The 26,129-nt window shown below is 42.2% G+C and overlaps 2 protein-coding genes across 5 annotated transcripts in view; one reads left to right on the forward strand and one right to left on the reverse strand.

The window, feature by feature from the left end:
* Nucleotides 1-282: 282 nt before the first annotated feature.
* Nucleotides 283-3,662, reverse strand: fundc1 (FUN14 domain containing 1). 2 transcript variants are annotated; one of them, XM_055870330.1, is made up of 5 exons: nucleotides 3,555-3,662; nucleotides 2,885-3,044; nucleotides 2,002-2,077; nucleotides 1,598-1,743; nucleotides 283-1,425 (listed from the first exon to the last, which is right to left on the reverse strand). In XM_055870330.1, the coding sequence occupies exons 1-5, from the start codon at nucleotides 3,649-3,651 to the stop codon at nucleotides 1,410-1,412; spliced, it is 495 nt and encodes a 164-aa protein (XP_055726305.1). In that variant the 5' UTR covers nucleotides 3,652-3,662; the 3' UTR covers nucleotides 283-1,409. The 2 variants fall into 2 exon arrangements, with proteins under 2 accessions (XP_055726305.1, XP_055726304.1); XM_055870329.1 differs by having other exon boundaries at nucleotides 1,615-1,743; nucleotides 3,555-3,661.
* A 2,035-nt stretch (nucleotides 3,663-5,697) lies between these two features.
* kdm6a (lysine (K)-specific demethylase 6A) overlaps nucleotides 5,698-26,129 on the forward strand; it is a 96,603-nt gene continuing 76,171 nt past the window's right edge. For all 3 annotated transcript variants that reach the window (XM_055870331.1, XM_055870332.1, XM_055870333.1), the window contains exons 1-5: nucleotides 5,698-6,202; nucleotides 6,336-6,399; nucleotides 17,323-17,431; nucleotides 18,735-18,784; nucleotides 22,859-22,917. In XM_055870331.1, coding sequence (XP_055726306.1) covers nucleotides 6,033-6,202; nucleotides 6,336-6,399; nucleotides 17,323-17,431; nucleotides 18,735-18,784; nucleotides 22,859-22,917 — 452 coding nt within the window. In that variant the 5' untranslated portion in view covers nucleotides 5,698-6,032. The remainder of the gene's footprint in view (nucleotides 6,203-6,335; nucleotides 6,400-17,322; nucleotides 17,432-18,734; nucleotides 18,785-22,858; nucleotides 22,918-26,129) is intronic.

Below are 26,129 nucleotides of genomic sequence, written 5' to 3' on the forward strand. Positions count from 1 at the left end.
TGGGTTGCCTGGCAACAGTGAAGCGTCAGAATCTAGGGTTGCAACATTTTAGCAACATTCAAGAAAATTGTAATATTGCACAGAAACATTTTGCTACAATGTAACATTTTATGTATAATACACAAGCTAGACATAGTAATGATGACTAACTTGAAAGACTAAATCTGTCTGATTAAAGTAATTTAACTCAAATAGTAGGACAGGCAATTAACTGCACCCTAAATTCATAGCTGTAGGAAGGACACAGACATTATTTAATCTGAAAGAAAAAAGAAAACCATGATTGCTGCATTGTCTTTTATTAAGGATATATACACAAAGTACAACAACACTGTCATTCAATAACAAAGGTAAATAGCTTTCCTGTGAAAAAGAGGCTACGCTACCTCTAAGCAAATATTGAACTGCTTGTAAATACAAAATATATTGTCATAGTAATCCTAAATCACTCAATATAATGTGACTGAAGTATTAATTCATACAATGAAAATGACATGTCATGCATAGTTTCCTGAGCAACATGATGCACTGCATGATTTGAGTATACTAGCGGTGTAGCACTATTGACAAAAATAACAATATAAACAAATGAACTGGAAAAGAACTGGACCCAAATGTAAGATCCAGAATTACAGCCCAATATGGTGTGTACATGTAACCAATGCAACAGTACACTGTACATATACCTCTACGGGATGCATGGGAGTCTGATGGACCACAAGGTCGATCTCAATAAATACAGCTTAGATTGCAGTGTGTGGCGTCTTCCTATCCGTTTTACATACATGTACGTACATACTTTGATCTCCAGCACCCGCTCAAAGCCATTGACTGAGTGTATGTTTCTATCTTTTCATATGATGAATACATGAATCCAAGTGGGACAGGACCACTAGATGCCATGTACAGGATCACAACACCTGTGTGCTCTTACAGAGTGTTGATTAACTGTTTTGTCGGCCAGTATTTCCCACAAGACCCACTGACTCCTTTTAGGTCATGCCCGATTTTCTTGAATCAGAGCCAAAGCCTGACTAGAAACATGGTTTTGTTTATTCGGTGGAGCAGCAGAAAATCTGTGGAGCAGTTTCAAGTGGCACTAAAACCATGCATTTAGCATTTACATGGTAGATACATGGGTAGGTATTGTGTAACTGTAGGTACACATTACAGAGTATTTATAACTGCACTACCCTTTTGTGGTTTGTGCAATTACACTTTGGCTCATTTTGATATATTGTGCTGTGCATCTGTTCTTGTTTTTCCCACCACCATTTTAGAAGGGCACGACAGACCAGACCACTCAAAAAAAAGCCTTAATAAACTGCAGGTCTCTATTTTTATATCTTAGGATGCCAGTCCAAGCAAAAAGCCTCCAAAGAATCCACTGGTGATGATTACATTTGTCTTCACAAACTCTGTGGACTGCAAGAGAGAAAGACAAATAAATATGCAAATTTCATCAATTGAATTAGTAGTATGTACAAGTAAGCAGAGTCAATATTATGTTGATAGGTGTAGTTAAATTCACATTGCTTTGCCCCTTGTAGGATGAATAAAATACTGCATTATTAAATGTTAGACGTGTTATGTTTACCAGCTACAGTGGGCTACCTGGTCAATAAGTGAGTTAAACTCTGGTACAGCCCTGTCGGCATTCTTCTTCAGGTGTCTCTTGGCTTTGTTGACATCCTTCTCCACTCTCTTCCAGTCCACCTGCACATAGCCACTGTGGTTGGCTATCTGGAGATTAGAATAGGAATAGAAAGTTTATATTTTCGGGACGACAAAGACCAAGAACAAAAACATAATGTACTGTAATACATGACAATAAGTATTGTGGCTAATGATGATATTCAGACAGTCCTACGAAATGTGTTTATGAAACATTCAGATGTTATTCATTGATAAGTCCAAGCTCCTCTTTGCAGTGGGTGGCCAGCTGACAGAAGTAATTTAGACTTTTATACTATAAATCAAAACCTTGTGTTGAGTTCCTACCTGTAATAACAGGAATCCTCCACCCACAGCGGTGGCTGCAATCTTTCCCACCTTTTGGAAAAGATATCCTGCACACCTGCCAGTGAGAGACAATGCAAAACTCAAATGACATCCTATCCCCCATAAAGTGCTCTGCACCATACATGGAAAAAAGCATAATCTACAGAAGAAGCCTTTTCTATTTTGACCATACCATGCAGAAAACACAGTAGCATTGAATAACATGTGTGAGAGAAATCACATGATATTAAAGAACAGTCCTGAGGATGCTTATGTGAATGGAATTTATATGTTTAAATGAATGATTAGAATATTCCACCCTGAAACCATATAATTGTATGAAATTGATTATTAGTAATGATGTGTGTAGTCTTAGTCAGTAAAATTATAATAAATGGTGTGTGTAGTTTTATTCAGAATTAGGGCAAAACAATATATCTGTACAATATGTCTCTATAGTATCTTAAACACAGACTGTCTGAGCAAAATTCGGTGCCGACCTTGGCTATGGGCCACTGAGAGATTTGGGAGAGGGCAGGGAGTACTTCTCACGGTCCCTAATATTTGTCGGCTGGGTATTGATAAAGTATGTGCGTAGGATACCTACTGTTGGTGTGTATGTATGTGCGTATGATATCTACTGTTTGTGTGGAAGTATGTGCGCCGCTATAAAATGGATGTCTTTGTATTGTGGACTTCAGAACGTTCTCGTGAATAAACATTTGACTATTGTAGGCTGGGCCTCTGTCTGTTTTCATTTCAACCAGTATCTTACAAATTCTAGGTTGGAGACTGAGTTGTTAATTGAAGTTCAGTTTATGAACATAATTCTCTTAACAGCTTAGCATAATCAATAAATCCTGGCCTGGCCTGCATGACTTACCAGCCACTCACTCCCCCCAGTGCTATTTGTGTGGCCACCGAATACTTCTCAGACATAGGACCCGAATTGTTCCCACCAAATAGGCGGCCCCACCATTGTTGACGTCTGGCATATTCTGTCAGGTAGATCACCTCGGATGTGTCGTCTTCATTCTCTGGGTCTTGGGAGACAAACAAAGTAGAGCTTGGTGTACAAAGGAAGAATAATTAGCAGCTGTACAAGTATTTTTTCATCCTTATCGGAAATGTGGTTAATTTGACCATATGGCATTGCCAATTCTGTTTCGTTTTCGTAAGAGGCAGTCTACAAAAAAGTCGCCTAATGTAAATCATGTAGGAGGAAGAGAGGATAGAATCTGCCATTTCTAGACATATTTGGACATAAGAATCAAACCGCTTATGTGGAGAAATATAATTCTAAAATGTAAAGTAGCACAGCGTTATTGTAGCCACTAGCCAATCATAATCATCTTCATAGAATTTATGACGTTGATACATGGAAACACACAGAGGGAGTGCGATCAGAGAGACCGAGAGAATAGGTCAAACATTTTTTTTTTGCGAGTACATTTGGATATGATTTAATGCTCAATTAAGTACATGTAAGATGCAATCATTGGCCCAAATATCGAAACATAAAGGTCGTTTTTGGTTTGAGTGTGGCCACTTACCCTCTTGACGAACCGCCATTTTGGAGTGCTTTGACTTGTATGTTGACAAATGCTGTCCCAGGTATGATGAGATGGTCATGGGATACGTCGTTTGCATAGTTTGTCAGACAGTCAAACATTTGAATTTCATGCATTGATTAAAAAAAATATCATGCTTATTTAAATAACCTTATTGGAAAGTCTCAATGCAGTTTATCATTCAATGCAATTGTCATGAATTTAAGTTTCCTCAAAAAACAAAACTGACTTTTTAAAAATGTGTAACTTTTAACCAAAAATGTGCCCATTTTACAAATTATACAACTGCACAGAGTGAAAGCTACTGCAGAATAGGCTACTTCAATCTGCGATTGAGGAGCAGGTTCGGTTCCCTAGCTAGAATAGCTGAGTGATGTCTGTAGCCTAAATTACTCTGATAAATGTTTTAATGTTTATTTTTTTGTAATTCACATTTACAATCATCTAAGTCATTTATGAATAATATAGCCTATGGTACTATTGTATGGTATGTGGTATGTAGTATGCAACTGGGATTCTGGGAGATGTTTTAGGATGACACCTGAACTAACTCAACATCTCCAATACCTGAGAGCTCTTGACCCTTATGGAAAAACCACATGAATTTCACATGTGATCTTATGTAAAGCAACATGTGATAACATTAAACTACACATGTGAAAACGTGATCACATGTTGTGATCCATAAAGACATTTTCACATGAGAAATTTCACTTGAAATCATGTGATTTTCTGTAAGGGTGAGCTTTATGTAACTAGGCCTATTCTATGATTGCATGGTCGGTTATTATTTCATTTTTATTAAAAGCCAAAATCCAGAGTCTGTGTTTCATCCCTTCGGCAGCCAAACAATTTAACTGACACATTTTATCAGACAGACTCCAAGTGCAAAAGTCCTCTGTGTTTCTACAGTATTTCTACAATGCTAAATTATGTAGAGTTAAATCTTGGGTAAAATAATAAGCAGATTTGGTAGGCTTAATAATATTGGGCTTGCTGCCTATGTGTTTGATAACCGCTATGCTTAATTGAAACCAGGAGTTTGATTTGACCCCTTCCTTTGTCCCTCATACTTCACTGCTTCCTGTTCCAACACAGTGACAGGTGGCCATCTATCTCTGCCACCATGACAGTGATGACAGATTTACAGCCCAGCCAATCTGTGGCAGCAGAGGGGGGTTGTGGATATTCCAATCAAACTGGAAAGTGACCTATGCTCTGAGTTATCATGTCTGATTGAAGAAGCCATATCTTCTGGAGGAGACAAGAACAACACCCAGCAGGATCAAGACTCCCCGTATACCGGATCAAAGATCAGCTCTTCCTCCAATACCCAAACCTTCACCTTATGCCATATGAGTTGAACATTGAAAACAGCCCGAACTCCCCAAGGCCTGTTGTGTTCTGATGGGCATGTTTTGTCAGCTCCCATATAAGTATTCTAGCATCAGGCCATTGGCATATGTCTGAAGATATCTTGCCTACAATGGCATTTTGCGAAGAGATACTTGTCTATGCATAAACACTTTAGGTAACGGATGGTGGGGAATGTTGTTGAGGACAGGACAGTCTTGGGCTGATTATACAGCAGAGAGATTGCTTGCTGTCAGTTAAGGTAAACTAAAGTGAACCTATTAGCATCAAGCAGTCATAGTGAATAAGATAGGTATGTTTATAAAAATGTATATTACACTTTTTTGTGAGTATAACATATTTTAATGTAAGTCTATATATTAGGGATCTGTTTGATATAAATATAGGAACAGAATGCTAATAGACACTGAGATACAACTATGACAGCCATACTAATAGTGAAGTATTACATGCTATAATTTTGTAAATCACTTATTACACTGTTATAACAAGCTGATAACAACTCAATCCCATCAAACAGCAACACTTTAGCGTGATCCTTGGCAACTGAATTTGCTGACCTGTATCCCCTCTCGTACACTCAGATACCTTAACCAATAATATACTTCAAAGTACAGTTAAGTAATCATAATACAACATGGGAAACCAATCCAAAGAACCTGAGGAGATGCGTGAAGTTGATGGTTTGTTCTAAAAGTGTGTCTGATCAAGTCACATGATTACACACAGATACATTCATTGGTTACGGAGAGGAGAGGGCGTTCTTACGGTGGCGGCGTGCGTTCGCCTGTGTGACAATTACAACAACTTTGAGCTGTTCTGTGGGGGGAAGTTTATGATATTACCAAATAACGCCATATCGTAAAATCCGGCATCAACTCTACTCCATGCATTAATTGGCAATTAAATACATGTAGTATTTTGTGTACAACCATGCGAGAAGAAGGCTTTTTGGACGGGTCTTGTTTTTCTTGAGGATTTGGCAATCACTCGGCTAAGCTACGTTTTCAGTGCTGGATAAGGTCGTGTACTTTCGTTCTTATTATATTTTGGTGGAGTTTGTCGCCGCTTCCCTGTTGCTTTTTCATGAAATCGTGCGGAGTGTCGCTCGACATTGCTGCCTCTGCTACTGCTCGAAGTCTCGTCGCTGCTGGTGATGAGGAAAATAAAATGGCGGCGGGAAAAGCGAATGAAATAGAAGAGGACTTTCCGAAGCTAACATCGCAGGAGAGAGAAAGCTTGGTCAAAATTGACAGGTTCGCGAATTAACTATGCACTTCTTTTGTATATGTTTTTCTGTGTTGAGTTTTATTGCATTCAATTCTTAAAAAACGACGTATATATCCCTAAAGTAATACGGAACCGCCTGTGTTGTCCTATACTTTGCAGTTCACTGTTTGGATTTCAGAGGCTTCATGAAGATGGCGCCAGAACGAAGGCCTTACTGTTAAAGGTATGTCACAGATAGGACCAGTTCGCCCGTCTCCGCTAGCACTCTTGATCCCTGCATATCATCTGGAATAAGTGCCAGGGACCTCACAAAACCCTGCTTGAAAGCTGGATATTTACTAAACTTAACTAAAATCCCATTCCATTAGCAAGCGGCCAGGCGGATTTAGCAAGTGAGTGAAGATTACACCATGCCCTTTCCAGTGTGAATAGTTTTATGTTGACTATCACTAGTCATGCACTTATACTATATCACAATAGTGCAGACCTGGCTTCGGAATTACATGGTATCAAGCCAGTTAATATTATTACCATAATTTATCTTGCTGGCTATGTTAATTCTTGGGGGGCATTGCTGGCCGGTGGCTGCACACTTTTGACAGCTGAACAAACAAGACTGGTTCTAACTGGAAGGCAATAAGTTGGTCAGGAAATCATCATTCGAATGTCCGTCCCAATGCCACCAACTTCACTTGGTGCTGAAATAGTGGTTTGTAACATTATGCACGCGCAGCAATCAACGATGGACAGCTCGCGACAATGAACGTTTTCACGGCCCAAGTTAGGAGAGTCCTGTCCGGTGTAGCTGAATAGCCAGTGTATACTTAGCTAGCTGCTGTTAGCATACCGTACGTGTCCTGTCTCATATATTGCCAGGTCATTGGTGTCAGGTTTGCTCGAATGATATGTTGTTTTGTTAATTTAACGTAATAAGTCACTAGTAATAGCTGCGGATCAGCCCAAGATGGCGGGGTCGGTGGGAGAGGAGTTGGCTAACTAACGTTAGCTAGCTAGTCCATATAAAGCTAGCAAGCTACGTTATGTCTACTATATATATCAAAATGAAATGCGACCAAACTAAATTGAATATATTAGCATGATATTATTTAACTGCTAAGCATTGAAGCAAGATGAGTAACAAAAAACTTTTGTTTTTCGCTGCTGTTTTGATTATCCGTCGGTAGTTTGTGTAATGCAACATTAACTAACGTTAGCCACCAGTGGTGGAAAAGGTAACGTTACCAATTGTCATACTTGAGTAAAAGTAAAGATAACGTTAACTTAATAGAAAATGGCTCAAGTAAAAGTGAAAGTGACCCAGTAATATACTAACGTTACTTGAGTAAAAGTCTAAAAGTATTTGGTTTAAAATATACGTAAGTATCAAAAGTAAATGTAATTGCTAAAATATACGTAAGTATCAAAAGTAAAAGTATAACGTTACATTTCAAATTCCTTACATTAAGCAAGCCAGACAGCACCATTTTTCTTTTTATTTACAGGTAACGTTAGCCAGGGACACACTTAATTTACAAATGAAGCATGTGTGTTTAGTGAGTGCCAGATCAGAGGCAATAGGGATGACCAGGGATGTTCTCTTGATAAGGGTGTGAATTTGACCATTTTCCTGTCCTGTTAAGCGTTCAAAATGTAACATACTTTTGGGTGTCAGGGAAAATGTATGGAGTAGAAAGTACATTTTTTTCTTTAGGAATGTAGTACAGGAATAGTAAAGTACAGATACCAAAAACAACAAAAACTACTTAAATAGTACTTCCAAGTTTTTTTCCTTAAGTACTTTACACCACTGCTAGCCTCTGTAGGTATCTGGCTAAACAGGCTAGCTAAGGTTGTAGTTAGCTAAGGTTGTAGCTAGCTATGTCTCCAGTGTGTCATCAACATGTGGCTATCACCACAACCCCAAACCAAAGTAGTTTGCCGACTATCTAGTAAATTTTTACCCTTTTGATTCTCCAGTCGCCACCATATTATGTCATACATTTTAAGAAACAAATCCATGATTAGTTCTGCAGCAGACGAGTATTATGTCAGAGCTCGAGCTCTTATTGGGGGGACACTCAGGGGGCCAGCTAGCTCACGCACCGACTATACACGCACTAAGCACTTTGTTTTGAAAAGAGGCGTCTTTATATGAACAACTCTTTGCAGTCATTTTTTTGTGTTGGCGATAGATATATGAACATGTCCCATTCACATTGGAGCTCGCATCATCATATAACTGCGAAAATATCAAATAATATCCAGTGTGGTCACAGATAGTCGGGGGGAGGGGAAGTTTGTGGACCACCGGTTTACCCCACACTACTATGTATAGACGCATGGCTGATGAAAGACACAGAAGTAGGCCTGTTACTTTCTGGTGTACGTCTACTTTTTGTATATGCATTCTGAGTCTTTGTTTAGTAAATTAACAAAGTTGAAAACCATTAACCTAACTCTGTCATCTTCATAATGCAACACTGGTAGATTCATATTTATTTGACTGGTTAGGTAATGAGTCACTCTGTGAGACTTTGATGTTATGAATAATGTCTGATATAATGAGTAGAAATGTTGCTGATGCAGAACAGAGAAAGCTGTGCTGCTGCTGAAACTAAAAACATGTCACTTAAGGGGATTCGGACCACTGGGGATCCGGACCACTGGGGATCCAGCCAGCACGCCACGGAACCTTACTCTTTTTCCCCTTTTATTTAAACCCTCTCCTCTTGGCTTTGACACATGTCATGCTTTTAGCTGATAACACATGTCATGCTTTTAGCTGATAATTATGGAGAGAAAACAGAGCGCTAGTGTTTGCTTTGGACCCGCTCCATAAAGAGAGGTAGAGAAGAAAAGGGTTGCCTTAAATTGGAAAGATTTGTTTGGTTACTGTACCATGTATGTACTAGTTCCTATTATAGAGAGGAACTCTTCATTTTTTTTTAGATTCTTCCTGCCAATGGATAGACAGGCAGAAAGGGTAAGCTTCATGTAGGCTAGCCTTTATTTGGGGATGTGGTTGGAGGTACTGTCGTGCCCACGAAGCTCATCACTAAGCTAAGGACCCTGGGACTAAACACTCTGCAACTGGATCCTGGACTTTCTGACGGGCCGCCCCAGGGGGTAAGAGTGGGCAACAACACGTCTGCCATGCTGATACTCAACACTGGGACCCCTCAGGGGTGTGTACTTAGTCCCCTCCTGTATTCCCTGTTCACTCACGACTGTGGCCAAACACGACTCCAACACCGTCATTAAGTTTGCTGACGACACAACAGTGGTAGGCCTGATCACCGACAACGACGAGACGGCCTATAGGGAGGAGGTCAGAGAACTGTCAGTGTGGTGCCAGGACAACAACCTCTCCCTCAATGTGAGCAAGACAAAGGAGCTTATCGTGGACTACAGGGAAAGGCGGGCCGAACAGGCCCCCCGTTAACATCGGCGGGGCTGTAGTGGAGCGTGTTGAGAGTTTCAAGTTCCTTGGTGTCCACATCACCAATGGTCCAAACATACCAAGACAGTCATGAAGAGGGCACGACAAAAGCTTTTCCCCTCAGGAGACTGAAAAGATTTGGCATGGGCCCCCAGATCCTCAAAAGGTTCTACAGCTGCACCATCGAGACTATCCTGACCGGTTGCATCACCGCCTGGTATGGCAACTGCTCGGCATCTGACCATAAGGCGCTACAGAGGGTAGTGCGAACAGCCCAGTACATCACTGGGGCCAAGCTTCCTGCCATCCAGGACCTATATAATAGGCGGTGTCAGAGGAAAGCCCATAACATTTTCAGAGACTCCAGTCACTGAAGTTATTTATCGCCAGCAGCATACCACCCTGCATACCACTGCTGGCTTGCTTCTGAAGCTAAGCAGGGTTGGTCCTGGTCAGTCCCTGGATGGGAGACCAGATGCTGCTGGAAGTGGTGTTGGAGGGCCAGTAGGAGGCACTCTTTCCTCTGGTCTAAAAAATATCCCAATGCCCCAGGGCAGTGATTGGGGACACTGCCCTGTGTAGGGTGCCGTCTTTCGGATGGGACGTTAAACGGGTGTCCTGACTCTCTGAGGTCATTAAAAGATCCCATGGCACTTATCGTAAGAGTAGGGGTGTTAACCCCGGTGTCCTGGCTAAATTCCCAATCTGGCCCTCAAACCATCATGGTCACCTAATAATCCCCAGTTTACAATTGGCTCATTCATCCCCCTCCTCCCCCCTGTAACTATTCCCCAGGTCGTTGCTGCAAATGAGAACGTGTTCTCAGTCAACTTACCTGGTAAAATAACGGTAAAATAAAATAAATAAATAAATAAATAGACTGTTTTCTCTGCTACTGCACGGCAGCTTCTACCCCCAAGCCATTAGGCTGCTGAACAATTCATAAAAATCGCCACCGGGCAATTTACATTAACCCCCCCTCTTGTACACTGCTGCTACTCGCTGTTTGTTTGTTACCTATGCAGTCACTTCGCCCCCACCTACATGTACAGATAACCTCAACTAGCCTGTACCCCTGCCTTGCACACTGACTCGATACCGGTGCCCCGTGTATATAGCTTCGTTATTCTTAATGTGTTACTTTTTACTATTACTTTTTATTTTAGCCTACTTGGTAAATATTTTCTTCTTCTTGAACTGCAATGTTGGTTAAGGGCTTGTAAGTAAGCATTTCACGGGTGAAGCCTACACTTGTTTATCCCATGTCTAACTCTGCATTGTTGTTTTTGTTGCACTGCTTTGCTTTATCTTGGCCAGATCGCAGTTGTAAATGAACTGGCCTACCTGGTGAAATAAATAAAATAAAAGTATACACTTGTTGTATACGCCGCATGTGGTAAATAAAGTTTGATTTGATTCACTATTATTCTACAATGTAGAAAATAGTAAAAATATAGAAAAACCCTTGAATGGGTAGGTGTGTCCAAACTTTTGACTGGTTGTGTGTGTCTTTTCTTTGTCCTCTCTCCGAGGACTTCAGGCCAGTACGGTACAAGGCACCTCTGGCCCCTATAAGCCCCCCTCCCAGGCCTTCTTTCAAATTACCTGTGAGCTCTATTGGCTGCTGTAGTTAACTTTGATTAGTCTATTTCTATAAGAAATGGTAAGAAAATGATGTCCAGGAAGCTATTCTTGTCTAGCTTTTACTGCATGGGACTCCAAAATCTAAGGAGCGTTTAAGGAGAGCCCAGCGTATTGCTCAAGAAACAACCAACAATACAGTTCAAGAAATAGAGTTAAGAAAATATTTACTAAATATACTAAAGTCAAAAAAACAAAATAACAATAATGGGGCTATATACAGGGGGTACTGGTACCGAGTCAATGTGTGGGAGTACAGGTTAGTTGAGGTAATTTGTACATGTTGGTAGGGGTAAAGTGACTATGCATATATAATAAACAGCGTGTATCAGCAGTGTAAAAACAAAGGGGGGTGTCCAGGTGGCCATTTAATTAATTGTTCAGCAGTCTTATGCTTGGGGGTAGAAGGTGTTAAGGAGCCTTTTGGACCTAGACTTGGCACTCCGATACCGCTTGCCGTGCGGTAGCAGAGAGAACAGTATATGACTTGGTCGACTGGAGACTATTTTTTTGGACCTTCCTCTGACACCGCCTAGTAATATAGGTCCTGGATGGCAGGAGGCTAGGCCCCAGTGATGTGCTGGGCTGTACGTACTATCCTCTGTAGTGCCTTACGGTCAGATGCAGAGCAGTTGCCATACCAGGCGGTGATGCAACCGATCAGGATGCTCTCGATTGGTGCAGCTGTATAACTTTTTGAGGATCTGGGGACCCCTGACAAATATTTTCAGTCTCCTGATGGGCAAAATGCGTTGTCATGCCCTCTTCACAACTGTCTTGGTGTGTTTGGACAATGATAGTTTGTTGGTGATGTGGACACCAAGGAACTTGAAAATCTGGATGAAATTTCAAAGGAGTTGATGGAGAGAGACTGTGAGAAAGTGCTCGCATGTGCACTGATTTTAAAGCAACGATATTCAAGTGACAGGCTTTTCTAAAACTGCAGTTGCAATACAAAAAATATAATTCCTTAATTACAAAACAAGGTGACCCCCAAAAGCCAGATGGAGATGGGTAAATTAGACGCTTATTCAGTCTTTATATTACTGTATCGTAGACTATGTTGCAGCGAATGTAGGCCTACCTGTCACAATCAAAAGTTGCCTTGATGAGATGCTAGGTCTACACATGCAGTGTGAATTGCGCTCCATTCTGAGATGGTCTCTGTCCCCACCCTGAGTGGTGATTCATCATGCAGAGGCCATAGAGAAGCCAGATTTAGACATTGCATGTAATTTAACAGTTCCATTTCATGCAATGCTGTTCATATACATTTATTATAATTTATTATAATTTACCGGTTTCTCGCTGTTATTTATCCAGGGAAAAGGGAGTCGTTTTGGGCGGTAAATCCAGGTAACCTGGTTCCCGCCATTCAACCCTAGTACTGTACTAACTCTCTCTTTGTTTGGACATTTGGCAGATGTTTGAATACTAAACCTGGGTGTGTGTTTATTATTGGGCTCGAACAAATGCCTGCCCACCACATAGCTCTCCAGGACCAGGGTTGGCTGGGGGACCACTGTGTTTAAAGCAGAGGTTGGAACCTAAATTATTTTCCAATTGTTTAGATCTTAACAAAACCACTATTTGTTTTTTGTTTTGTTCCACTCCACTGTTCGGACCAGCAAAATAAAGTGCTGAACTGGTTCGAACCCCCCAAAAGTTGTTTTATATTTTTCTCCTTTCGGTTCCTTTTTTAACCTGTGAAATCCACTGTTTAATTTTTTTTTTTAAATTTCTTTACATTTAGCAAATTAAATTACTTCACCAATCAGTGCGGATAGAGTAGGCAAGCTAGTTGTTTACATTCGTGATTGGCTACACTAGTCTATGGTGCAAAATGTGACAAATGTTGCAGGTGGGAAGAGGCTTGAAGTGCTGGGCATCTTATTCTGACATAGATTATCTGAATTAGGTCCACATAATTATACCTAGGAGGAGAAACTTCTATGGAATAACTTTGAATGTCCTTTGAGCTAGCTAGATAACAAGCTTTGTGTAGTTAATAAATCCAAAGTGACACGTGACAACTAGGCCTACAGTATCATTAACTAGCATTGAATAAGTTAATTCTTCTCTAGCTAATTAAAAATCTCTCTCCCCATCTTCTGAATCACGTTTGTAACGTCAGTACAGTAGGCTATGCTTGGGAGGTGCAGGTAGCCTAAACACGCACACACACATTGCAAAGATTTTCAGCTTGCAGGCAGACACGTGGTCAAAAATAATCAGCGGTTTGCCGATGTCAACATTGTGAACAGAGTGCCCCATGGTGGGGTTATGGTATGGGCAGGCATTACGGGACAACGTACACAATTGCATTTATCGATGGCAATTTGAATGCACAGAGATACCGTGACGAGATTCTGAGGCCCATTGTCGTGCCATTCATCCGCCGCCATCACCTCATGTTTCAGCGAGGATCTGTACACAATTCCTGTAAGCTGAAAATGTCCCAGTTCTTACTGACCAGACATGTCACCCCTTGAGCCTGTTTGGGATGCTCTGGATCAACGTTTACGACAGACGGCTCCAGTTCCCTCCAATATCCATCAACTTCGCACAGCCATTGTGTGGGACAACATTCCACCGGCCACAATCAACAGCCTGATCAACTCTATGCGAAGGAGATGTCGCGCTGTTTGAGGCAAATGGTTACACCAGATACTGACTGGTTTTCTGATCCACACCCCTAACTTTTTATTAAGGCATCTTTGACCAATAGATGCATATCTGTATTAGAGGTCGACCGATTATGATTTTTTTTAAAGCCAATACCGATTAATCAGCCGATTTATTAAAAAAAAAAAAAGAAAAAAAAAGATTTATATGTAATAATGCCAATTACGACAATACTGAATGAACACTTATTTTAACTTAATATAATACATCAATAAAATCAATTTAGCCTCAAATAAATAATGAAACATGTTCAATTTGGTTTAAATAATGCAAAAACAAAGTGTTGGAGAAGATAGTAAAAGTGCAATATTTGCCATGTAAGAAAGCTAACGTTTAAGCTCCTTGCTCAGAACATGAGAACACATGAAAGCTGGTGGTTCCTTTTAACATGAGTCTTCAATATTCCCAGGTAAGAAGTTTTAGGTTGTAGTTATTATAGGAATTATAGGACTATTTCTCGCTATACCATTTGTATTTCATTAACCTTTGACTATTGGATGTTCTTATAAGCACTTTAGTATTGCCAGTGTAACAGTATAGCTTCCATCCCTCTCCTCGCTCCTACCTGGGCTCGAATCAGGAACACAACGACAACAGCCACCCTCGAAGCAGCGTTACCCATGCAGAGCAAGGGGAACAACTACTCCAAGTCTCAGAGCGAGTGATGTTTGAAACGCTATTAGCGCGCATCCCGCTAACTAGCTAGCCATTTCACATCGGTTACACCAGCCTAATCTCAGGAGTTGATAAGCTTGAAGCACAGCGAAGAGCTTCTGGCAAAACGCAGGAAAGTGCTGTTTGAATGAATGCTTACGAGCCTGCTGCTGCCTACCACCGCTCAGTCAGACTGCTCTATCAAATCATAGACTTAGTTATAACATAATAACACACAGAAATACGAGCCTTAGGTCATTAATATGGTCGAATCCGGAAACTCTTTCAGTGAAATACGGAGCCGTTCCATATTTTATCTAACGGGTGGCTTCCATAAGTCTAATATTCCTGTTACATTGCACAACCTTCAATGTTATGTCATAATTACGTACAATTCTGGCAAATTAGGCAGCCCAAACAGTTGCATATACACTGACTCTGCGTGCAATGAACGCAAGAGAAGTGACACAATTTCACCTGGTTAATATTGCCTGCTACTGCATTCGCGTAACAGGCAGGCTCCGCGTGGAGTGCAATGTATTCAGGTGGTTAGAGCGTTGGACTAGTTAACTGTAAGGTTGCAAGATTTAATCCCCCAAGCTGACAAGGTAAAAATCTGTCGTTCTGCCCCTGAATGAGGCAGTTAACCCACCGTTCCTAGGCCGTCATTGAAAATAAGAATGTGTTCTTAACTGACTTGCCTAGTTAAATAAAGGTGTAAAAATTGGCCAAATCGGTGTCCAAAAATACAGATTTCTGATTGTTATGAAAACTTGAAACTTCCGATTAATCGGTCAACCTCTAATCTGAATTCCAAGTCATGTGAAATCCATAGATGAGGGCCTAATGAATTTATTTAATTTGGACTGATTTCCTATGAACTGTAACTCAGTAAAATCTTTGAAATTGTTGCACATTTTATATTTTTGTTCCGTGTAAAAGAATTGAAGCCCGCACACTCATAAGCTCCACCATGTACCTTTTATTAATAAACAAACAACATTTCCATCCTGCTAGGATCTTTGTCAGGTCATTTCACAGGAAGTTTACCACACCAGTATTTATAGACATAAGACAAGCTCTAATCAGGGAGGTCTTTACATATTTAAGTTGAAAGGGGCAACGCAAAAACAATATGCACGTAGTGTACAAAACATGCTCTTTCCAAGACAGACTGACCAGGTGAATCCAGGTGAAAGCTATGATCCCTTAATGATGTCACTTGTTAAATCCACTTCAATCAGTGTAGATGAAGTGGAGGATACAGGCTAAAGTACGATTTTTAAACCTTGAAACAATTGAGACATTGACTGTGTGAATATTATACCTGTATAACCATTCAAATCAGGTAAACAAAACGTATGTTGCAATACCCAACAGTGGTTGTCATAATGATACATGAATCAGATGGTGTTCCCAGGAAATGGCTTTTGGGAAAGTCCTCATTAATCCCCTTTGGAGACATGGTTTCCAATCGGAATATCCAGTAGGATTCTCTTTGCAAAAGAAGTCTATAGATTTTTTTCTCTCCCCTCCCTCGCCTCAGGACTTTGACATGCTCGATACAATGTACTAATGAGGCAACATTGTGTCTGGCAGGCATAAAGTGCATAGCGACTGGACTTTTGGTGTCTTGGTTTCTAATGCGACTCCTGCTTGGATATGCGTGACATGTGGGTGTGGTGACCTGAGGAAGATCCTAGCAGGATCAATACGTTTTGTTTATTAATGAAGGTAAGTGGTGGAGCTTATGAGTGTGCTGGCTCTTTTTTTTGTGTGTTTTTCTACCGACCTTTTTCCGGCACCGCACGCCAATAAACATGTGTGTTTGATCACACTTTACTACCTCCCCAGTCAATACAGTACCTGCTCTGCAGTGTCAGTGGACGCTGGATATGTTGGGTCAAATGAGGAGCACATAAACACAGCTTTACCCTAGGTTCCTGGAATACAATTGCTCCTGCACTGGGATAACAAATCTAATGAATGCAAATGTTGTTTTCATATCAAGTTGGAGTATTTGAAATGGCTCAGGCAGACTGTTCTCTTTTTATGACATGCTATGGGCTGAGTGGCGGTGCTATGTCCTGGTGATGATGATAAGCTTGTGTTGCGCGTCCTTCCTATTCACCCAGTGAGCCTCCAGCCTCTAGCACACTGGCCGTTTTCTAGGAGCTACTCTCTCATTTGGCACTCAGCAAAACTGGGTACAAACACACACACTCACTTCCCTCTTGATTTTCTCTGGTTCTAACTATCTGGAAGATTTGTGTGGCCGCTATTTAAGTTTTTCCCGGGTATAATCCACAGATTTGGCATGGGAGCTGGCCTGGAACCATGCAAAACGACTTGGAAAGGCCTTGCATTGCCCTCTCCCACTGAAAAGACACCCGTTGGCTCTGTATGTCTGGATTATCCTCTGCCATAAACCTGTATCTATTCTATGAGATGATCAGTGATATGGTTCAGTGATATTCAAGCTAGACGATGGACTTGCGTGTTGCTCTTTGTAAATGATTAGATGGCTGTTATTGTTTTGAAGTTCCTCTTGCAATCATCACTATTTCTTGGCATTACACAGAAGGGTTGTTGTTTTTTTGTGGAGATTTAGGCCTAGATTTAGGTGTGGATTTCTGAAAGTTGTGGACCTTCCTTAGGCCACTGTCTAATAGGCTAAGGGATGTTGAAATGATTCAAATGTAACCTTCCTCTCCCATCTCTCTCCAGGCTGTGATCTGCTATGATTCTGTCATCCTGAAGGCAGAAGGGAAGGTAGAGCCAGAGATGTTCTGCCAGCTGGGCCACTTCAACCTCCTCCTGGAGGACTATCCAAAAGGTGAAAACACACACACACACACACACACACACACACACACACACACACACACACACACACACACACACACACACACACACACACACACACACACACACACACACACTTGAGTTGATTGACAGATCACACCGATTAGCTGTAAATGTCTGAATTGCAGCTGACATTCAGCAAATCAATTTAGGCTACTGCAGCCCTTTTAGTTTTGTCCTTAATGTAACAGCAATGCTTTTGTGATTGTATGTTTGGCAGAATGTAGTATTTTGACATTGGGATTTAAAGCAGCAGCAGCCGCCAGCCAGACTACACGCCTTCGCACTTAATCTCCACAAACCATGTACAAAAAGACTGGGAAATTATATACTAGACTGCCATGTTTGCATGTGGAGTAGGGGATGTAAGAAATTTAAAAATGTTGTTAACGTTTAAACAGCCATTTACTTGGTTTTCTGGTTAAAACGATAAGAAAAACCCATAAAATTCCACGTGAATTCACAATGCATCTGCACTGCTGCCAGCACCGGTCTGGGTGTCACGGTGCATCCCTTTCAGATGGTTAAGCATTGCACCTGTACTACCTTTACTGTACCTCGCTTCCACATCTCAAATTTTGCATTTCCTTCTCATTTAACTTCTCAAAGTGTTGCCATACAGGACTGTGCCTTTCTTTGCCATTTTTCCAACTTTTAACGACAATGACGTAGTGGTGGAGAGTCGACTCCAAAGTAATTGATTCCTCAACTCCTGGCACGTCAACTCCCAGTGTTGACTCCAGGCCTTCATTGCCTATCGTCTAGTTAGGAAATATGTTTTGTGACCAGTGCACTGATTTTAATTTTGTGAAAAAACAAACACTATTTTTTTTCTTCAGTTATGGATTTTTCTCAACGTTAAAGATCCCAATTTCGTTTAAATGTTCACACCCTTAATGTGGAGTGGTCTGCTCTCTCTGTTGTCACACTCGATTGTCTGAGCATTCTCTCCTCTGCCGTTATGCAATTCCACTGCCATTGTCTGTAGATGGCTCTAGGCTTTCTATGACTAAAAGTCTGACGGAGTTGCCTGAAGATGTCTCTAGTATTCTTAATTTTTTTTGTGTGTGTTTTCTGGATTGCGTGCTTATTGGGTGTGTTAACTTCAAATAACGGTTTCTTTTAATGCCTTGGGCAGAAATTCAGTCCAATATTGCTTGAGGTAGTGGCACCACAAGATTGAATGGAAAGAATCTGTGCTATGGAGATGGTGAAATGTAAACTTATTGTAACCCCATTGTATTTGTCTTCAGTAACTTCTCTTTCTCTCTCAGCATTATCTGCATACCAGAGATACTACAGTTTACAGTCGGACTACTGGAAGGTGAGTGGCTACTTAAACAGCATGTATCCAAGTAGGTTTAGGTGTTGACTGCTGATGACCCCTGGTTCTCTTGGCATAAAACAACTGTGATGATAATAAAGGATGGAGTTATGGAGTTAGACAAGGGCAGCTGTTCTCCAGTAGCTGGGTCACCTCATAGGTCAAACTTGGTGAGACAGTTTGACCTAGCCAGGCCAGTCACCAGCTCTCTGGTGGTGTGGCTTCTCCCTGTTCCCAGTGTGGGTGGATAAGAGATGGGTGGATGTTAAAGTTTCAGTCTGCAGTGGTGCCCATTGGAGGGTGAGAGGATGTGTTGGGGGTGTGACAGTGATGGGGGCAGACAGTGTTGGGTTTCACTGCTGCAGAGCTGGGAGAGAGTTGGATCTATCCTGTGCTGGGGTTAGGGAGCTAGGACAGGGGCTCCCTGGGAGAGAGGGCTGGGGTTAGGGAGCTGAGACAGAGGCTCCCTGGGAGAGAGGGCTGGGGTTAGGGAGCTGAGACAGGGGCTCCCTGGGAGAGAGGGCTGGGGTTAGGGAGCTGGGACAGGGGCTGCCTGGGAGAGAGGGCTGGGGTTAGGGAGTTGGGACAGGGGTTGCCTGGGAGAGAGGGCTGGGGTTAGGGAGTTGGGACAGGGGCTGCCTGGGAGAGAGGGCTGGGACAGGGGCTGCCTGGGAGAGAGGGCTGGGGTTAGGGAGCTGAGACAGGGGCTCCCTGGGAGAGAGGGCTGGGGTTAGGGAGCTGGGACAGGGGCTGCCTGGGAGAGAGGGCTGGGACAGGGGCTGCATGGGAGAGGGGGCTGGGACAGGGGCTGCATGGGAGAGGGGGTTTGGGCTTGAGACCAGCATAAGGAAGGGCTGAAACCAGAGCAGGATGGCAGGTTGAACTAAGAGGGAGAGCAGTCTGGAAGAAATGGTTAAAACATTGACTGAACTTTACTGGGTCTCTCTGTCTCTCATGGGATAGATACAGTTGAAGTCGGAAGTTTACATACACCTTAGCCAATTACATTTAAATTCAGTTTTCACAATTCCTGACATTAAATCCTAGTAAAAATTCCCTGTCTTAGGTCAGTTAGGATCACCACTTTTATTTTAAGAATGTGAAATGTCAGAATAATAGAAGAGAGAATGATTTATTTAAGCTTTTGTTTCTTTCATCACATTACCAGTGGGTCAGAAGTGTACATACACTCAATTAGTATTTGGTAGCATTGCCTTTAAATTGTTTAATTTGGGTCAAACGTTTCGAGGAGCCTTCCACAAGCTTCCCACAATAAGTTGGGTGACTTTTGGCCCATTCCTCCTGACAAAGCTGGTGTAACTGAGTCAGGTTTGTAGGCCTCCTTGCTCGCACATGCTTTTTCAGTTCAGCCCACACATTTTCTATCTGATTGAGGTCAGGGCTTTGTGATGGCCACTCCAATACCATGACTTTGTTGTCCTTAAGCCATTTTGCCACAACTTTGGAAGTATGCTTGGGGTCATTGTCCATTTGGAAGACCCATTTGCGACCAAGCTTTAACTTCCTGACTGATGTCTTGAGATTTTCTAAGCTGTTTAAAGGCACAGGTTGAAAAACAAGTTTTAATGACTCCAACCTAAGTGTATGTTAACTTCCGACTGCACATGAGATGAATGAATATGTAGTATAGACTAACAGGCTTTCAGAAACATCCTTACTCTGACTTATGCTTCCTCTCTGTTTCCTCTCAACTCACAGATTGTCTCACCCGCACCCTTAAGTCTAGAAAGAGCTGAGAATAGCGGCGTTTTAGAAAACGGGGTTTTCTAAAACCCAGCTATTCTCAGCTTTTTCTAGACGTAACATTTTTGAGGGCTGGTGGAAGCATTATTAGTTTGTTCGTTCCTTCCTTCCTGTCCTGCTCTCTCCTCAGTCCAAGCTTCATAGATGGTGCAGTCAGTCTTCTCACGCTCTTTCTCGTGTTTTGGTAGTGAAGCGCTCTGAATGGCATTGTTATGTACAGTATTTACCTCTGATTGGTATTGAACGTGCAATTAGTTTCCCACTTGATTTGTGTGTTTGAGTAGGTGATGTGGTTAGAGATTTAACACCTCTACCGGTTTCAGTTCTGACTATTACTACAGTTTGTTATATGAAACTGGGCCACAACAGTTACCCCTGAAAGGTGAATTTCAGACTCATTTGAAATGAACTGAAGTATGTATTTGGGCCTCTACTCTACCAGTTACCCTATGGACATACAGTAGAATGCACTTTAATCCTTTCAGGGATGAGGGGGCTACTGTTTCTGTCTATGTTAACCTGTCTAGGACTGGGGTTCCCCGGAACCCTGTTCCGCTAGCGGAACCCCTCGCCAACAGCCAATAAAATTGCAGAGCGTCAAACATACAAGTATTAGGCACCATTTTAAAGATAAAATTCTCGTTAATCCAGCCACAGTGTCTGATTTCAATAATGCTTTATAGCGAAAGCTCCACAAACGATTATGTTAGGTCACCACCAAGTCACAGATAAACCCAGCCATTTTTCCCACCAAAGAGAGGAGTCACAAAAAGCACAAATAGAGATACAATTAATCACTAACCTTTGATGATCTTCATCAGATGACACTCATAGAACTTCATGTTACACAATACATGTATGTTTTGTTCGGTAAAGTTAATATTTATATCCAAAAATCTTATTTTACATTGGCGTGTTAGATTCAGTAGTTCCAAAACATGCAGTGATATTGCATAGATCCACATGAATTCACAGAAATACTCATAATAAATGTTGATGAAAATACAGCTATTATACATGAAACTTTAGATACACTTCTCCTTAATGCAACCGCTGTGTCAGATTTCATAAAAGCTTTACAGAAAAAGCATAAGCTGAGAACGGCGCTCAGAGCCCAAACCAGCCAGAGAAATATACGCCGTGTTGGGTAGTCAACATGATTCATATTATTCATATATAAATATTCACTTACCTTTGATGATCTTCATCAGAATGCACTCCCAGGAATCGCAGTTACACATGTTTTGTTCGATAATGTCCATCATTTATGTCCATTTATGTCCAATAGCTTCTTTTGTTAGGGCGTTTGGTAAACAATCCAAAAGCGCGATCTGGTTGATTCGGACGACACGTTCAAAAAGTTATATTACAGGTTGAAGAAACTTGTCAAACTAAGTATAGAATCAATCTTTAGGATGTTTTTATCATAAAAGTTCAATACTGTTCCAACCAGAGAATTCCATTGTCTGTAGAATTGCCCTGGAACGAGAGCAACCTCTCAAGTGAAAGCGTGTGACTGAGAACGAGGCTGTAGGCAGACCCCTTAGTAAAACATCTCCCATCCGGCCCACCTTCACATGAGCATCCTGAAACCACGTTCTAAAGATGGTTGACATCTAGTGGAAGCCTTAGGAAGTGAGAAATAACCCATATTCCACTGTGTATTCGATAGGGGTGAGTTAAAAAACTACAAACCTCAGATATCCCACTTCCTGTTTGGAATTCTTCTCAGGTTTTGGCCTGCCATATGAGTTCTGTTATACTCACAGACATCATTCAAACAGTTTTAGAAACTTCAGAGTGTTTTCTATCCAATACTAATAATAATATGCATATATTAGCATCTGGGACTGAGTAGGAGGCAGTTCACTCTGGGCATGCTATTCATCCAAAAGTGAAAATGCTGCCCCCTATCCGAAACAAGTTAACTAAACCATATCTGGTGCAGTAATATAGTGACAGTTTTGTGGTGTGTAGGTTTGTTTCACCAGGTATGTTTCTCTACCTGAGCAGGTGTGACTGGAGAAGCAGATTAACCCCCGCAGACTCCCCACAGGGAACTGGCACAGGGAGATGTTTATGTGTTAGCCATTGACCTTTGAGCCTCTAATACTTTCCAGTGAGATTGCTCAACCAGGACTTAATGTTATTAGGGCTCTGGTTGGTTTCATGGCCTATGTTGTTTAAACTTGAGTGAGTAATCAGTGTTGTTCAGTCACGGCATCTTAAAAAAAAAAAAGAAGATGTTTGAGAAATAAGTACTCAGGGTGCTGTTTCTGCCACTCATTGTTTTCTCCCCCTCTCTTTCAGAATGCTGCCTTTTTATATGGCCTTGGTATGGTTTACTTCCATTACAACGCATTTCAGTGGTAAGTAGCTGCATATCCTGAGTATTTTCCATTGCACTCTAGTGCATTTTATTGGCTAGAGACCTGAGACCTATATTTGCTTCACTATTTCAGCAATTCATGACCTCATGGGCTTCGAAATGAGTCCTGAAATTGTGTGGTAATACAATACATTTGTCTAGCTATTGTATGTTCTTTACTGTGTGTTTGCATTTAACCCATACCTGACTGGTGGGAGTGACTGTTGAGGAATAGGCTATCTGTTATCTTGTCGGAATTACTGTGTCAGTCATGCATTCAGCCTATCAGCCTGTCATGGCTTTATATGACGTTTTGTTTTTCGAAGAATGTTGCCATTTACTGCTTCTGACACTTTTAGGCCAAATATAGCCTAGAACACTGCTGACAGCAAATATAGCCTAGAACACTGCTGACAGCAAATATAGCCTAGAACTCTGCTGACAGCAAATATAGCCTAGAACTCTGCTGACAGCAAATATAGCCTAGAACTCTGCTGACAGCAAATATAGCCTAGAACTCTGCTGACAGCAAATATAGCCTAGAACGCTGTTGACAGCAAATATAGCCTAGAACGCTGCCGACAGCAAATATAGCCTAGAACGATGCCGACAGCAAATATAGCCTAGAATGCTGCCGACAGCAAATATAGCCTAGAACGCTGCCGACAGCAAGTATAGCCTAGAACTCTGCTGACAGCAAATATAGCCTAGAACGCTGTTGACAGCAAATATAGCCTAGAACGCTGCCGACAGCAAATATAGCCTAGAACGATGCCGACAGCAAATATAGCCTAGAATGCTGCCGACAGCAAATATAGCCTAGAACGCTGCCGACAGCAAGTATAGCCTAGAACGCTGCTGACAGCAAATATAGCCTAGAATGCTGCCGACAGCAAATATAGCCTAGAACGCTGCCGACAGCAAATATAGCCTAGAACGCTGCCGACAGCAAATATAGCCTAGAACGCTGCTGACAGCAAATATAGCCTAGAATGCTGCCGACAGCAAATATAGCCTAGAACGCTGCCGACAGCAAATATAGCCTAGAACGCTGCCGACAGCAAATATAGCCTAGAACGCTGCCGACAGCAAATATAGCCTAGAACGCTGCCGACAGCAAGTATAGCCTAGAACGCTGCCGACAGCAAGTATAGCCTAGAACGCTGCCGACAGCAAGTATAGCCTAGAACGCTGCCGACAGCAAGTATAGCCTAGAACGCTGCCGACAGCAAGTATAGCCTAGAACGCTGCCGACAGCAAGTATAGCCTAGAACGCTGCCGACAGCAAGTATAGCCTAGAACGCTGCCGACAGCAAGTATAGCCTAGAACGCTGCCGACAGCAAGTATAGCCTAGAACGCTGCCGACAGCAAGTATAGCCTAGAACGCTGCCGACAGCAAGTATAGCCTAGAACGCTGCCGACAGCAAGTATAGCCTAGAACGCTGCCGACAGAAAATATAGCCTAGAACGCTGCCGACAGCAAGTATAGCCTAGAACGCTGCCGACAGGAAATATAGCCTGGAACGCTGCCGACAGCAAATATAGCCTAGAACGCTGCCGACAGCAAGTATAGCCTAGAACGCTGCCGACAGCAAATATAGCCTAGAACGCTGCCGACAGCAAATATAGCCTAGAACGCTGCCGACAGCAAATATAGCCTAGAACGCTGCCGACAGAAAATATAGCCTAGAACGCTGCCGACAGGAAATATAGCCTAGAACGCTGCCGACAGCAAGTATAGCCTAGAACGCTGCTGACAGCAAGTATAGCCTAGAACGCTGCTGACAGCAAGTATAGCCTAGAACGCTGCTGACAGCAAGTATAGCCTAGAACGCTGCCGACAGCAAATATAGAATGAGCCACCTTTGAAAATGTTATATGCAGAGAGACTAGAGCCTGTTGGTGCTTCAGGGGAGTTGGGATGAGGGACTTTGGTGACAGTTCAGGGAAAGGAAATCCTTCACTGTATACAGTCGTGGCCAAAAGTTTTGAGAATGACACAAATATAAATTTTCACAAAGTCTGCTGCCTCAGTTTGTATGATGCCAATTTGCATATACTCCAGAATGTTATGAAGAGTGATCAAATGAATTGCAATTAATTGCAAAGTCCCTCTTTGCCATGCAAATGAACTGAATTCCCCAAAAACATTTCCACTGCATTTCAGCCCTGCCACAAAAGGACCAGCTGACATCATGTCAGTGATTCTCTCGTTAACACAGGTGTGAGTGTTGACGAGGACAAGGCTGGAGATCACTCTGTCATGATGATTGAGTTCAAATAACAGACTGGAAGCTTCAAAAGGAGGGTGGTGTTTGGAATCATTGTTCTTCCTTTGTCAACCATGGTTTCCTGCAAAGGAAACACGTGCCGCCATCATTGCTTTGCACAAAAAGGGCTTCACAGGCAAGGATATTGCTGCCAGTAAGATTGCACCTAAATCAACCATTTATCGGATCATCAAGAACTTCATGGAGAGCGGTTCAATTGTTGTGAAGAAGGCTTCACGGCGCCCAAGAAAGTCCAGCAAGCGACAGGACCGTCTCCTAAAGTTGATTCAGTTGCGGGATCGGGACACCACCAGTACAGAGCTTGCTCAGGAATGGCAGCAGGCAGGTGTGAGTGCATCTGCACGCACAGTGAGGTGAAGACTTTTGGAGGATGGCCTGGTGTCAAGTTGGGCAGCAAAGAAGCCACTTCTCTCCAGGAAAAACATCAGGGACAGACTGATATTCTGCAAAAGATACAGGAATTGGACTGCTGAGGACTGGGGTAAAGTAATTTTCTCTGATGAATCCCCTTTCCGATTGTTTGGGGCATCCGGAAAAAAGCTTGTCCGGAGAAGACAAGGTGAGCGCTACCATCAGTCCTGTGTCATGCCAACAGTAACACCATTCATGTGTGGGGTTGCTTCTCAGCCAAGGGAGTGGGCTCACTCACAATTTTGCCTAAGAACACAGCCATGAATAAAGAATGGTATCAACACATTCTCCGAGAGCAACTTCCCCCAACCATCCAGGAACAGTTTGATGACGAACAATGCCTTTCCCAGCATGATGCAGCACCTTGCCATAAGGCAAAAGTGATAACTAAGTGGCTCGGGGAACAAAACATTGATATTTTGGGCCCATAGCCAGGAAACTCCCCAGACCTTGTGGTCAATCCTCAAGAGGCGGGTGGACAAACAAAAACCCACAAATTCTGACAAACTC

Source organism: Salvelinus fontinalis, chromosome 19 (genome assembly GCF_029448725.1).
Source record: "Salvelinus fontinalis isolate EN_2023a chromosome 19, ASM2944872v1, whole genome shotgun sequence".
In the NCBI taxonomy this organism is placed as follows: Eukaryota; Metazoa; Chordata; class Actinopteri; order Salmoniformes; family Salmonidae; genus Salvelinus; species Salvelinus fontinalis.